The sequence below is a fragment of the Pristiophorus japonicus genome, chromosome 1 (assembly GCF_044704955.1).
Source record: "Pristiophorus japonicus isolate sPriJap1 chromosome 1, sPriJap1.hap1, whole genome shotgun sequence".
Taxonomy (NCBI): domain Eukaryota; kingdom Metazoa; phylum Chordata; class Chondrichthyes; family Pristiophoridae; genus Pristiophorus; species Pristiophorus japonicus.
Genome location: NC_091977.1, coordinates 152,602,627 through 152,617,862, shown reverse-complemented (window position 1 = coordinate 152,617,862; position 15,236 = coordinate 152,602,627). Strand labels below are relative to the sequence as shown.

Genomic DNA, 15,236 nt, shown 5'->3' with positions numbered 1-15,236 from the left:
ACGCCTGTGCTGTCGCAATGGCCTAACTGAGGGTCGGTGTCTCTACAGTCTAACGTTTTCGTAGGATGGTCTCGTGGCCAATGCCTAGTACAAAAAAGTCTCCGAGCATCAGGTAGCCATCAAACTCACATTGTCCTGCAAGTCGCCTTAGTTCGGCGACGTATCTCGCCACTTGCTGACCTTCAGATCGCTGGCACGTGTAGAACCGATACCTCGCCATCAGCACGCTCTCCATCGGGTTAAGATGCTCTCGAATCAGTGTACACAGCTCCTCATACAACTTATCTGTGGGTTTCACCGGAGCCAGAAGATTCTTCATGAGGCTGTAGATCGGTGCCTCACAGACCGTGAGGAGGACCGCTCTCCTTTTTGCAGCGCTTCCTTCTCCGTCCAGCTCGTTGGCTACAAAGTACTGGTCTAGCCGTTCAACATAGGCTTCCCAGTCCTCACCCTCCGAGAACTTCTCCAGGATGCCCACAGTTTGCTGCATCTTTGCGTTGGATTCGTATACTCGTCGCCAGTTATTGTGTTCCGAACACAGATAAGACTGCACACAGGGAGGTTAGAGTAACAGTGACTTCAGTCTTTCTTCTGATACTCCAGAGTGAGGAGCAGGCCTTAGGGGCCGGCTTATATACAGTGCTCCCAAGGGATGCTGGGATCCCTTGGGACTTCAGGGGATGCGCTCCCTGATGGTGGAACATGGGAGTACATGCTTTACAGATACACAACAGTAGCCACCATAAAACAAACATTCCAAACAAAATTAATAAATTTATAAGTATTCAATGAATATTACAATATGAACCAACCACCCTTGTGCAATGCTTTAGTGCCTGTGCTCGAGTACTCCTGTGCAGTGCTCCCCCAATGGCTCCAGCATGGCTGGTGGAAGGCTGCTGAGTTTCCGTGGGAGTGACTACAGATGGCCTTGCAGTACCACCTTGACTATCTCTGGACCTAAAAGACCCAGCTGTCGACTGTACCATCTCGGCATAGCCGGCAGCAGTCTGTGTTGGCTGGTTGACAGACAACGGCAATGCAAGGGAAATGGTGGAGTGTCAGTGGTGGGAGTAGGAATGCTGTCATCCTGAGAGAGGACAGCAGGTTCTTGCTCCACAGACCCACTGCCACTCCTCCAGGGTGGCGCTTTAGCATTCCTAGCAATTTGTTGGAAGACAGATTGCTGGCCTGCTGCGACACCCTGCAACACCCTTTCGAGACTCATAAACCCAGCCATGCTGACAGCAGTCTGAGCTTCCACTGCAGCAGTGAGATGTTGGGTCGCTTTCGCCTGTGCTACAATGGAAGCCGCGACATCGCCCATCACATGCAGCATCATGGCTGTGTCCACAAGGTCTCTCCTGGAGTTGTCCATGCTTTCCAGGCTGGAAATCATGGGCTCCAAGCTCCGTGCAAAGCCCCATCAAATATTGGAGCCATACTCCTCCATGCTCCTTGACACTGACAAGAGGCCTCTGGCAGGTTTGCCATTGCACCTAGGATTTCCGGGTCTTCTAAGTCCAGAAATGTTCACGGTCGTACTGCAAGGCCATATGTAGTCTCCCCTATGGAAACTCAGCAGCCTTGAGCAATAAGTGAATAAAGGGTTATGGGGAGCGGGCAGGAAATTGGAGCTGAGTCCATGATCGGATCAGCCATGATCTTATTAAATGGCAGAGTAGGCTCGAGGGGCCAGGTGGCCTACTCCTGCTCCTATTTCTTATGTTCTTATGTTCCACCAGCCATGCTGGAGCAACTGGGGGAGCACTGCATAGGAGCGCTAGAGTAAGGAATGGCAGATGAACGACAGGCACTAGGCCTTCTGCAAGTGGGCTTTGGTGATTTCCTGCCACCCTGCAGGAACAGGACACCCTGCCTTCTCTCCACTGCATGACCATTGCCTCGAGACCCACATCCGAGAACCTTCTGGCTTTTTCTCTGTGTTGCTGCTGAGCCATGTCTTCAAACTCCAATGACAATGAGGTGCTGTTGCATCAAAGCACCTCCCTTTTAAGTAGTGGAGAGACTAGGTCAAACATTACTTGCCATTAGACTGCACCCGATATTGCCCACCCCGCAACCCCCGTTGAGCGCTAAGACGATCAGCAGCATATTTAGTGCTGAGATCAGCACTTCAATCATGTAAATGAGCAGGCAGCATGAATTTTGAATGCTGCCTGCACCATTTTGAATGGGTGCAGCCAAATAGCGTTGGCCCATGACACTGCCTATTTCAGGCCATATCCAATTTCTTGGCTCACTACTGTATTTGCATGATGGTCACAGCAGCTGTGCCACTTTGTAAAAATCAAAAGTTTGCCAGGGATTGGATGCCACACTGAGCTAGACCATTATACCACAGTCTCTTGTTATTGTTAATTCTGAACGAAAAGCAACACATGGCAAATCCAGTGATTCCACACTTAGGCCGCAATCTTGCCAACCATGGCAAGTCCGGGGTAGCTGGGGCCGGTGGCAAAGCTGCTCCTGGCTCCAGCCCGCACTGTATGAAGAATCTTCTGTTCATTGGGCTTGTTAAGCCCGCCCTGCGAGGTTCCCGGCCAATTGAAGGAAGCCGGTCGGATGATGTCATTTGATGGCGTGTCATCAGCCAGTTTCCTTAAAGGGACCATGGCCACGTTGATTTTGACAGTTCTTCTGTCAGTGTTCTGCAGCATTGAGGTGTTGCAAACACTGACAAGCGTTGCACTAAGGTGCACGGCTGCACCTAGGCTCTCCCATGACTCCCTCCAGATGCTTATGGAGGGAGTCACAGCATGCAGGGAGGTTCTCTTCCCTTCCAATGGGCAGAAGAGACCTCCTCAGGACACCAACACAGCCTGGTTGCACATTGCACAGGAGGGCACAAGCAGGAATGTCATCAGGAGGACCTGTCTGCAGTGGTACAAACCTTCCAATGATCTCAGTAGATCATGAAACACTACAAAGCTACACTCAACCTCATCCTGCTGTGCCAGTTATCACATCCCCATCACTCTGCCTTCCCTACCCTACTTTTGAACATTCTTACTCACACCAACTTACCTTTCACCTCCACCCATCCAACCCCCTCTCTCTATCTACATTATCACATCCCCATCTCCTAGCCACACCTCACACTCACCCTCATCCTTGCCCAATCATACCAACTAACAACACACAAGGGTAGGCACTTGGATCTTTTCGCCAATGTTCATGCAGAGTTTCTGCTAATGTGTTGTCAAATATTGAAATTGTTATTTTGAACACTTTGTGTTCTTGGATAGATTTGTGTGAACCTTTGGAAGTGGCTTAGTGAGTGGTAGTGAATGGTAAGACATAAGGGTACCCCCCACAATGGTGATGAATGTGAAAGGAATGGCTTGGACATTGCAGGGTTGGCTTATGGTGCTGATGTAGGATGGTACCAACCTGGCACATCATGTGTATAGCATCAAGTGAAGTAAATGTGGCTATGGTGAGGCCACTCCTGACATGCCGGGCAGCAATCTGGTCGGGTGCTGATGGCCTGTGTCCTGTGCAGCATCAGGTGATTACGGAGAAGTTTGGTGTTGCTGGTGCTGATGCTGGTGTGTTTAGTGATGTTGGTGTTGGGGCTGATCATTGTATGATTCTGAAGAACAAGGTGAAATTTTCTCAAGGGCACCAATGCTGCTGGAAGAGAGGGCAGCTGAAGTTGAGATGACAGAAGCGATCTGTCAATGGTGAGAGAGGTTGCTCCAAGTGGGTAACAGTGGATAGAGAGTTCACTGCAGACACTTCCAAACTGCATACAGCTCAAAAGTGTCTTTCAAATCCTGAAGGCTTCGGCTTCTGAGATTGGAAAGTGAACAGCTGTCAAATGGTAGCTTGTATACCACTTCTGCAGCTGTCAACTAGTCAAAGCAAATGAGAGTCATTGAGTATTCGACACACTTACCTGACGTGAAGCTCGAGCGACAGGAAGTTGTTGAAAAACTTGGAGAAATGGTAAGTATCTGGTAAAATTATTTTTAAATACCTTTCAACTACTTCGTAATGATGTTAATTGGCTGGCCCGCCGCTTGGTGTCGAGTCTGAGAACCACAGCCACTTTGGAAACTGACAAGGATCCTGCCCTGCTGTCAATCACGGCCATTTTGACAGCGGGCCCATCTCCAAACCCACATTCGCAGGGCTGGTAAGAATCCAGCCTTGCAGTGGGAAGCCACATTTAAAAGGAGCGTGGGTCCTGAATCGGTGCTGCAATGTTGTAGCCCATGTCTGACCTGTGCTCCTGTACAAGTGCGGTTTCTTGCTGGGAGCACAGGATTACTGATTTATCCTGCAATCTTGATTCTTATTCTCAATACTTGTACGCTAATTAAATATGCATTCTTAGGCCAAATTCTGATCTTCCAGCTTAAATCACATGTACTTAAAATACTGTTTTATCAATTCCATTCAGTCTTGCAGAACTGTTTTCAATGCCACTAAATAAATATTGAACATCTAAGGTAGTGGATTTTTCATACACATATGTAAGCATGCCATGGTATAGGAATGAATAGGCAATAAATGATGATGCATGTCAGAAAAAAATATTACTGGCAGAAGTTGTATTCATTCAGAATGTTGCATCCACTTATTTGGTAGAACAAGGGGCAACATTTCATGACTTGCCTAAAGGCAAAAATATATTTGCATCACATTTTGTGCTGCACACGTTTAATGTGAGGCAATCTTTTTAAACTGGGAATGAAATGGCCAACCATGGTTCATCACTGACGCTGCAGCCATTTCTTCAGGAAGGTCAAAAAATTAGAACATAATGCATAACTGTATAAATAAAATTCTTCTGCAGCACACTATAAATGAAAGGTACCTCAGCAAATGAAGGGGGTGGTCACAACAGTTTAAAAATATTTGCCTCGCATTAAACGTGTGCAGTCATGAAATGTTGTTCCTTGTTCGACCAAATAAGAGGATGCAACATACTGAATGAATACAACTTCTGCCAGCAATCATTATTTTCAGAACTGTATCATAATTTATCACCTATTTATGAAACTTGGAAGCAAATACAATGCTTTGAAAATGATGAAACCTACCAATTTGTTTTGCACAGTTGCTTCCTCAGGAAAAGATGTTTCAGAACATCATCCAAGAGTTGAATCTTATGAAATGGTAAGTATCTGGTAAAATTATTTTGAAATACCTTTCAACTACTTCGTAATGATGTTAATTGGCTGGCCCGCCGCTTGATGTCGAGTCTGTGAACCACAGCCACTTTGGAAACTGACAAGGATCCTGCCCTGCTGTCAATCACAGCCATTTTGACAGCGGGCCCATCTCCAAACCCACATTCGCAGGGCTGGTAAGAATCCAGCCTTGCAGTGGGAAGCCACACTTAAAAGGAGCGTGGGTCGTGAATCGGTGCTGCAATGTTGTAGCCCATGTCTGACCTGTGCTCCTGTACAAGTGCGGTTTCTTGCTGAGAGCACAGGATTACTGATTTATCCTGCAATCTTGATTCTTATTCTCAATACTTGTACGCTAATTAAATATGCATTCTTAGGCCAAATTCTGATCTTCCAGCTTAAATCACATGTACTTAAAATACTGTTTTATCAATTCCATTCAGTCTTGCAGAACTGTTTTCAATGCCAAATATTGAACATCTAAGATAGTGGATTTTTCGTACACATATGTAAGCATGCCATGGTATAGGAATGAATAGGCAATAAATGATGATGCATGTCAGAAAAAAATATTACTGGCAGAAGTTGTATTCATTCAGAATGTTGCATCCACTTATTTGGTAGAACAAGGGGCAACATTTCATGACTTGCCTAAAGGCAAAAATATATTTGCATCACATTTTGTGCTGCACACGTTTAATGTGAGGCAATCTTTTTAAACTGGGAATGAAATGGCCAACCATGGTTCATCACTGACGCTGCAGCCATTTCTTCAGGAAGATCAAAAAATTAGAACATAATGCATAACTGTATTAATAAAATTCTTCTGCAGCACACTATAAATGAAAGGTACCTCAGCAAATGAAGGGGGTGGTCACAACAGTTTAAAAATATTTGCCTCGCATTAAACGTGTGCAGTCATGAAATGTTGTTCCTTGTTCGACCAAATAAGAGGATGCAACATACTGAATGAATACAACTTCTGTCAGCAATTATTATTTTCAGAACTGTATCATCATTTATCGCCTATTTATGAAACTTGGAAGCAAATACAATGCTTTGAAAATGATGAAACCTACCAATTTGTTTTGCACAGTTGCTCCCTCAGGAGAAGATGTTTCAGAACATCATCCAAGAGTTGAATCTTATGTTTCGCATAAATCCAAACCAGAAGACATTCCCTTAGCACTGGACTGATGCTGCATTTTATCTGTTGAGGATCATCCACTTGCCGAGGACATTGACAACCTGTTCTTAACTAAAGATTAAAAAGGGCATTTTGTAACAGTAATTAAAATTCCAGTGTTGTTTTACTTTATATACTTGCACATAACCTCCCTAAGATAAAACTGAACATGATAACCTGGAAGTTACTATGAGCAATGTTATTGTACAAATGGAATAACTAGATTAAAATAGTGGCGAGAGGAATTTGATGCTTACACATCAACTATTCATATACTAACACCGTGCACAGCAATTTCCAGATTCATTCTTTTTTAAAATGTTGATTACACACTAACACGATAGTTTGCCACCCTCCTCACACTATTCCATGGTTCACAGAAACTCAACTTTCAAAACTGCAGAGTGCCATTTTTGTATATAAGCCAAACAGAAAACAATCTACATACAGAGCTCCTCTGACAAATAGTCACACTATTGAGCAATGCCATCAAAGTAGCTATCAGAACAATCCCTAAGTGCTTCATGCTGTTAGAGCTTGGTAGCATGGTAATGCAATTAAGGCAGTGTCATTGATTCCTTCTTGGAGGTAATGTGACTTATTGATGTACTTGACAGTTTTATTTTAAAAAAGAAAAATGCCTATACCCTGGGTGATCACTTATCCCAGAAATTATCTGCAAACTTTTTTTGTAAAACCTGTTTTTCAAAAATCATTTATTGCTATCTTATGCTAGGTTCCTGCTACATTGTAACAACAACAAAGAATACTCAGCACAATGACATCTAGTGTAGTACATTTATTTTCTCTGTTGTGTGGTAATAAGAACATAAGAACATAAGAATTGGGAGCAGAAGCAGGCCATACGGCTGCTCGAGCCTGCTCCGCCACTCAATAAGATCATGGCCGATCTTCAACCTCAACTCCATTTTCCCAAGAAGGACCAAGAAATTGATAAAGAAAGGGAAAATAGAATATGAGAATAAACTAGCAAGAGACATAAAAACAGACTGTAAAAGCTTCTATAGGTATGTAAAAATGAAAAGTAAAATGGAAGAAGACATGAAAAACCTTCCGGAAATAGTGGAGTACCAAGGGTCTAGTGAGAATGAGGAACTGAAAGAAATTGTATTCGTAAAAAAATAGTAGTGGAGAAATTAATGGGACTGAAAGATGATAAATCCCCTGGACATAATGGCCTATATCCTAGGGATTTGAAAGAGGTGGCTATAGAGATAGTGGATGCATTGGTTGTCATCTTCCAAAATTCCATAGATTCTAGGACAGTTCCCACAGATAGGAAGGTAGCAAATGTAACCCCAATATTTAAGAAAGGAGAGAGAGAGAAAATAGGTAACTACAGACCAGTTAGCCTGACATCAATAGTAGGGAAAATGCTAGAATCTATTATTAAGGGCGTGGTGACAGGGCACTTAGAAAATAATAATAGGATTTGACAGAGTAAACACGGATTTATGAAAGGGAAATCATGTTTGACAAATCTGTTAGAATTTTTTGAGGTTGTAACGAGCAGATTAGATAAGGGGGGGGCCAGTGGATGTGGTGTATTTGGATTTTGAGAAGGCATTCGATAAGGTGCCACACAAGAGGGTATTGAATAAAATTAGGGCTCATGGGATTGGGGTAATATACGAGCATGGATTGAGGATTGGTTAACAGACAGAAAACAGAGAGTAGGAATAAACAGGTCATTTTGGGGTTGGCAGGCTGTAACTAGTGCGGTGCCACAAGGATCAGTGCTTGGGTCCCAGCTATTCACAATCCAAATCAATGATTTAGATGAGGGGCCAAATGTAATATATCCAAGTTTGCTGATGATACAAAGCTAGATGGAAATGTAAGTTGTGAGGAGGATGCAAAGAGGCTTTAAGGGGATATCGACAGGCTAAGTGAGTAGCAAATGGAATATAATGTGGAGAAATGTGAAGTTATCCACCTTGGTGGGAAAAATAAAAAAGCAGAGTATTTTTAAATGATGAGAGATTGGGAAATGTTGGTGTTCAGAGGGACCTGGGTGTCCTTGTACATGAATCACTGAAAGTTAACATGCAGGTACAGCAATCAATTAAGAAAGCAAATGAATTGTTGGCCTTTATGACAAGAGGTTTTGAGTATAAGAGTAAAGATGTCTTACTGCAATTATATAGGACCGCACTTGGAGTATTGTGTACAGATTTGGTCTCCTTACCTAAGGAAGGATATACTTGCCATTGAGGGAGTGCAACGAAGGTTTACCAGACTGGTTCTTGCGATGGGAAGATTGTCCTATGAGGAGAGATTGTATAGACTAGGCCTATATTCTCTAGAGTTTAGGTGATCTCATTGAAACATACAAAATTCTTACAGGGCTCGACATCTTACAGGGTAGATGCAGGGAAGATGTTTCCTCTGGCTGAGAAGTCTAGAACCAGGGTCACAGATTCAGAATAAGGGGTCAGCCATTTGGGACTGAGATGAAGAGAAACTTCTTCACTCAGAGGGTGTAGAATCTATGGAATTCTCTACCCCAGCGGGCTGTGGAGGCTCAGGGCTGGATTTTCAGCTTTGATGTTTTTGGGGCAATAATGGTAGCGGGTTTGGAAAATTAGAGCCCGGGAATAGTTTACGCCTCAGTAGGTAAATTTGGGCAGCTGGGCCCTGAGTCAGGGAGCACAGCGCTAAGGGAGGTGTGTACACCTTTATTAGGGCGTTACGATGGGAAACCCCAAGCTAAAGAGCCAGGCCGGGAGCGCTCTGAGAGATGCCTGGAGGCAAACCGCCCCCCCCTTAAAAAACCCCACACAAACATTCCCAAAACATTGCCCACGCCACAACACAAATCACAAAAACATTTTAAAGGAAAAACAATCGCACTTACCTTAGGAGTCCATTACTTATCTCTTCACTGTCAGGATTATTGGACCGCCTGATTTCCCAGGTGGTCAGTGCAAGGCGTGCTTTGCGGTGTACGGGTCGGGTAAGAATCAAAACTCGCACCGTAGTTGCAACCAGGGGCGTGGCACACTGGGTGCAGCTCCTCCGGGTGGTGCTACTCAGTGCTGCCACTAAACCAGACCTGAGGATCGCTGCGGGGCGTTGGAGGCTGACCGCCCAGCCAAAACACCTCACCGCCGCCTTTGCCACCACTCCGGTGGGAAAAACAGAGGAGAAAACCCGAAAATCCAGCCCTCAGTCTTTGAGTATAGTCAAGACAGAGATCAATAGATTTTTGGGTATTAAGAGAATCAACGGATATGGGGATAGTGCAGGAAAGTAGAGTTGAGGTAGAAGATTAGCCATGATCTCATTGAATGGCGGAGCAGGCTCAAGGGGCTGAATGGCCTACTCCTGCTCCTAATTCTTATGTTCTTATGTCCCGCCTGATCCACATATCCCTTCATTCTCCTAGAGTCCCAAAAATCTATCTATCTCAGCCTTGAATATACTCAACAATTCAGCCCTTTGGGGTAGAGAATTCCAAAGATTCACAACCCACTGTGAAGAAATTCCTCCTCATCTCATTCTTAAATGGCCAACTGGTTATCCTGAGACTATGCCCCTAGTTCTAGACTGTCCATCCAAGGGAATCACCCTCTCAGAATCTACTCAATCCCCTTCAGTATCTTAAATGTTTCAATGAGTTCACCTCTCAATCTCCAGCAAGTTTGGGCCCAATCTGCTGCTTCTCTCCTCATAGGACAACCCTCTCACCTCAGGCATGTGAACATTGTATGTGAATGTTGAAAGTTCAGCCTTATGTTTTCTGTACTTTCTTTCCTATGTGTGTAAAAGATTCACTTCTAGATTAAATAAGGGTGCTGCCTGGCTGCAGGGTTTCATTGTCATCCTGCTGGGATACTATTGATCTTTAACCTCCTTGTGCTATACACTGAGAGTCCTGCATTTGAGTCAGCAATGTCCAGGACTCTCATGGCTGACTGGTACTGCTGGCTTTTAGACACCTCTGTCATGCCTGGTACACCAAGTGCTTCTGGAGAAAGTGACCAATATCTCATACATTTTGTTTCTACTCTCAGTCATGTTATAGTAGGGAAGTATCAATAGTAGCCATCAGTAGGCATGGCAAATAGAGGTTCGCCGCTTAATGTCTGAGGAGCACACGTATCAACACCAATGGGAGTTCAAGCTATCACAAGGTGGTATTGTTGTGTCAAGCCTCAGGAAGCAACAACAGGTTGGAGGGATTGGCACTATGTGATGATAAACCAGCAGGATGCTTGCCACCAATAGCATTCTTACCTAAAACCTTAACTAAAACAAATGCCACTGGGTATCACATGACAGTAACAGTGCAGACAGAGAGAGATCTTATCCTAGATCAGGTGGAAACCAATCCTTTACTGTGTTCAACAGCAATTTCATAGTCAGTGAGATATTGGCCTGAAAATTGTGGCCTCTCCATGTGCGTACGATGTGCGCACGCACCTGAAGAGGCCTCGCAAATGCTGGTCCTCGGCGCGCAATGTGTATGCACCTAGAACCAGCGAGAACCGGGAAAAGGACAATCGCAGGCGGAGATTTGGGCTATTTGCACCTGATCTAGGATAAGATCTCTCTCTGTCTGCACTGTTACTGTCATGCCCAGTGAATGTCCTTCAAACTCTTACGCCTGGCAAAAGCAGGAGAATACTACATTGTGATTGGTGAATGAATGAGAATGCTACATTGTGATTGGTGGTCCAGGCTCACGTAATACCAGGATATGCACACAATCCTGGAAGACATGTTCCCATACGCTGGACTGCAAAACTAGGCTTCGGAGCGCAATCCTACGTTCCTCCGGGACCACCAGGTATCTTCATTAAAAAAATTTCGGTCGGAAGCGTTCGCCCGCAGGAAGCCTCCATCCGCAATTTCCCCCCCATTATTGTCATTTACTGTTACTCTCTCTTCCCCTCCATTCAAGATGTCTGTTTTAAATGGAATACTAAATGGAATGTCAAGAAAATTAAGAACATGCATTTTGGATCCAGTGAGCTTTTGCTTTCACTAATAATACCACCGTGGAATGGCCACAGGAGGTAAGAGGGTTGCTGATGAGTACAGAGAAATTGAACTTCTACACAGTGTACATATAGTAGGGATGAAGGGAGTCTTTTTTATATATTTGTAAAAATATAAAAAGTTGAATCTATTTGGTTAAAGTTAAGGAATAGGAAGAGAACTGTTACTTACATTATAGACCAGTGGAAAAGAAATATAGGAACAGATATGCAGACATACAAGAGAAAAATATCTGAACAACAAGGCCATAATAAATGGTGACTTTAATCATCCAAAAATAAATTGTGGTAAGAGTGATGAAAATGGCAAGAAGGGGAGAGATTTCCACAATGTTTCCAGGACTGTTTTCTGTATCTTCTTGATTTTATTGAAATAGAAACAATTTAAAGGATATGAGGGTTAGGACTAAGTGAATAGCTCTTTCAGTGAACTGGCACAGGCACAATAGAAAGACAAGAAAGAAAGAATGTGCATTTATATAGCGCCTTCCACAACCTGTTTTCATGATGGGCTTTCTGCAGCTCTTTCGCCCAGGTTACCGTGGAGGAGGGAGATCCTCCACAGAAATTTATCCGCACAGAGGTTAGTCGGTTAAAATTTTGAACACAAACGTTTTTTTTTCTGTTTTCCCTTGTGGACAAGTATTGAAATTATTAGCTTCATTTTTCCACTGATATCTTGCGCAGAAGAAAAAATTATATTTTAACGCAAGAGTAACATTATAACTAACAAATATATTTTTATAAAGCAGGCCCTGTCCATCCACAGTACAGTAATGTGCTGTCAGTTTCCAATCTTTACTTTCAGCTTCAAAAGACACTAAAATAATTAAAAAAGCATACAGTGGGCCCATTAAATATTATTTATAAAGTGATTACTAATACAAAATTAGTTTTGTAAGTTTCTGAGAATTGTTACAGTTGTTACTTTTTTTCAAAAGTCACTTTTATTTTAGTATTTTATGCGTTAGAGAACTACACAGTTTGAATTGTAACCAAAGTATTAACATTCAATATTCCTCACCTTGCTACAGTAATTTTTGTTCAGTTCTTCATCCAAAACATTACTCCCATGAGAATATGCTTCAGTTGATATCAGAGAGCCACAGATTATTTCCCCTGCTCTAATGATGAAACGAACATCCAGCAAAACATTTGGATAGGATCGATAACAGGCTTCACAATCTGGAAAGTCTATGAATATAAAAATCATAATAGGAATCAGGCATTTCATTATTAAGCATGAAGGAATTATGGGTGGGACTTTTTGAGGAGGGGTTGATGATGGTGATTATTGAAAGGGAGAGGGACAGTATCTGAGGAGAACCAGTTACAATGTCAGCTCACATGGGGTCAAGAAGGGGAACTGGTGGTCAGCAGTTTAGTGAAAATGGGATCAAGGACATAAGTGTTGGATCTCAAGGACACAATTAGCTCAAACAGGACATGGATTAATAGGAGAGAAACTAGAGAGAAACATGGTAGGGCAGAGGGAAGACTGGGGTGCGTGTGTTATGTATTTATGCTTGGGGTCACCAGACACCAGGGGACGCCGCTGTCGGAGGTCATCGGGCTGTACACGCGCGTGCGCGGTCACTGGTATATAAGCACGGGTATCATGTCACGCGGGTTACACCTGAGACAGTTTACAGTAACAAGGCTTTTGAGTCATTACATTTGGCGACGAGTTGTGGGGGCAATCATTGGCCTCATCAGTGTCGGTTTAAACAGTACTCCTATAATGGCTGTTCGAAAGTGGGGCATCTTCAGAGAATGTGCCCACAACTGAGCAAGCATGCTGCCGCTCATCACATTGCTGATGATGACTAGTCCAGTGCTGGCCCGGATACACAATCGAAGGAGGAAGTGTATGGTCTGTATTCGTTCTTGGGAAGGAGCCGCCGATAATCGTTAATGTGGAGCTGGATGGCGTGCCTGTATCAATGGAGCTGGACACGGGTGTGAGTCAGTCGATAATGAGCCAAAGGACAAGCTGTGGGATACTGAGGCTGTGAAGCGTAAGCTGAGTCCAGTCAATGCCAAGTTGCGTACTTACACTAAGGAACTCATACCAGTGATTGACAGTGCAGTAGTCAAGGTGTCATCTGATGGTGTGGTTCATGATCTACCATTATGGATCATCCCAGGTAATGGTCCAACGCTGTTCGGCAGGAATTGGCTCGGGAAAATCAAGTGGAATTGGAATGATATCACAGCGTTGTCATCAGTGGATGACACTTCGCATGCTCAAGTGTTGAAGAAGTTTCATTCTTTGTTTGAACCGGGCATTGGTAATTTTACTGGAGCCAAGGTGCAGATTCACCTGGGTTCTGATGCAAGACCTGTTTATCATAAGGCTTGGTCTGTTCCCTACATGATGAGAGAGAAAGTTGAAATTGAGCTCAACAGACTCCAACGTGAAGGGGTCATATCACCGGTCGAGTTTAACGAGTGGGCCAGTCCTATTGTTCCTGTGTTGAAGGGTGATGGCACTGTCAGGATTTGTGGAGACTACAAGGTTACGATTAACCAATTTTCAAAACAGGATCAGTACCCGTTACCGAAGACTGATGACCTGATGCTAGCTGGTGGAAAGTCGTTCACTAAACTGGATCTGACATCGGTCTATATGACACAGGAAGTGTCGACACTTCAAAGAAACTCACCTGCATCAACACCCATAAAGGACTGTTTGTCTACAACAGGTGTCCTTTTGGAATTCGTTTGGCTACAGCCATATTTCAGAGGAATATGGAGAGTCTGCTGAAGTCTGTTCCAAGAACTGTCATGTTTCAAGATGACATTCTGGTCACAGGTTGTGACACTACTGAACATCTTAACAATCTTGAAGAAGTCCTACATCGTCTGGACAAAGTGGGACTCAGGCTGAAACATTCGAAATGTGTCTTCATGGCACCTGAAGTTGAATTCCTGGGGAGGAAGATTGCTGTTGATGGCATCAGGCCTACTGATTCGAAAACCAAGGCCATCAAAAATGCACCTGGGCCTCAGAATGTGACGGAGCTGTGTTCATTCCTTGGGAATCTATGCAGGGAGGCAGAGGGAGGTAAAAAGGGGGCAGAAGCAAAAGATAGGAAGGAGAAAAGCAAGAGTGGAGGGCAGAGAAATCAAGGGCAAAAATCAAAAAGGGCCACATTACAACATAATTCCAAAAGGACAAAGAGTGTGAAAAAAACAAGCCTAAAGGCTCTGAGTCTCAATGCAAGGAGCATTCGTAATAAGGTGGATGAATTGACTGCGCAGATAGGTGTTAACGGATAGGATGTAATTGGGATTACGGAGACATGGCTCCAAGGTAACGGAGGCATGGAACTCAACATCCATGGGTAGTCAATGTTCAGGAAGGACAGACAGGAAGGAAAAGCAACAAACCTGAGGACTGGGATAAATTTAGAATTCAGCAGAGGAGGACAAAGGGTTTAATTAATTAAGAGGGGGAAAATAGAGTACGAGAAGAAGCTTGCCGGGAACATAAAAACTGACTGCAAAAGCTTCTATAGATATGTGAAGAGAAAAAGATTAGTGAAGACAAACGTAGGTCCCTTGCTCTCGGATTCAGGTGAATTTATAAAGGAGAAGAAAGAAATGGCAGACCAATTGAACAAATACTTTCGTTCTGTCTTCACGAAGGAAGACACAAATAACCTTCCGGAAGTACGAGGGGACCGAGGGTCTAGTGAGAAGGAGGAACTGAAGGATATCCTTATTAGGCGGGAAATTATGTTAGGGAAATTGATGGGATTGAAGGCTGATAAATCCCCGGGGCCTGATAGTCTGCATCCCAGAGTACTTAAGGAAGTGGCCCTCGAAATAGTGGATGCATTAGTGATCATTTTCCAACAG

General features: G+C 43.8%; 1 protein-coding gene across 4 annotated transcripts in view; it reads right to left on the bottom strand.

Annotated features, from left to right (window-relative positions):
* Window positions 1-15,236, bottom strand: part of tmem232 (transmembrane protein 232) — a 243,252-nt gene that overhangs the window by 161,060 nt on the left and 66,956 nt on the right. For all 4 annotated transcript variants that reach the window (XM_070865244.1, XM_070865252.1, XM_070865259.1 and 1 more), the window contains 2 exons: window positions 12,397-12,566; window positions 6,242-6,420 (listed from right to left, as the gene is read on the bottom strand). In XM_070865244.1, the coding sequence (XP_070721345.1) occupies window positions 6,242-6,420; window positions 12,397-12,566 (349 nt within the window). The remainder of the gene's footprint in view (window positions 1-6,241; window positions 6,421-12,396; window positions 12,567-15,236) is intronic.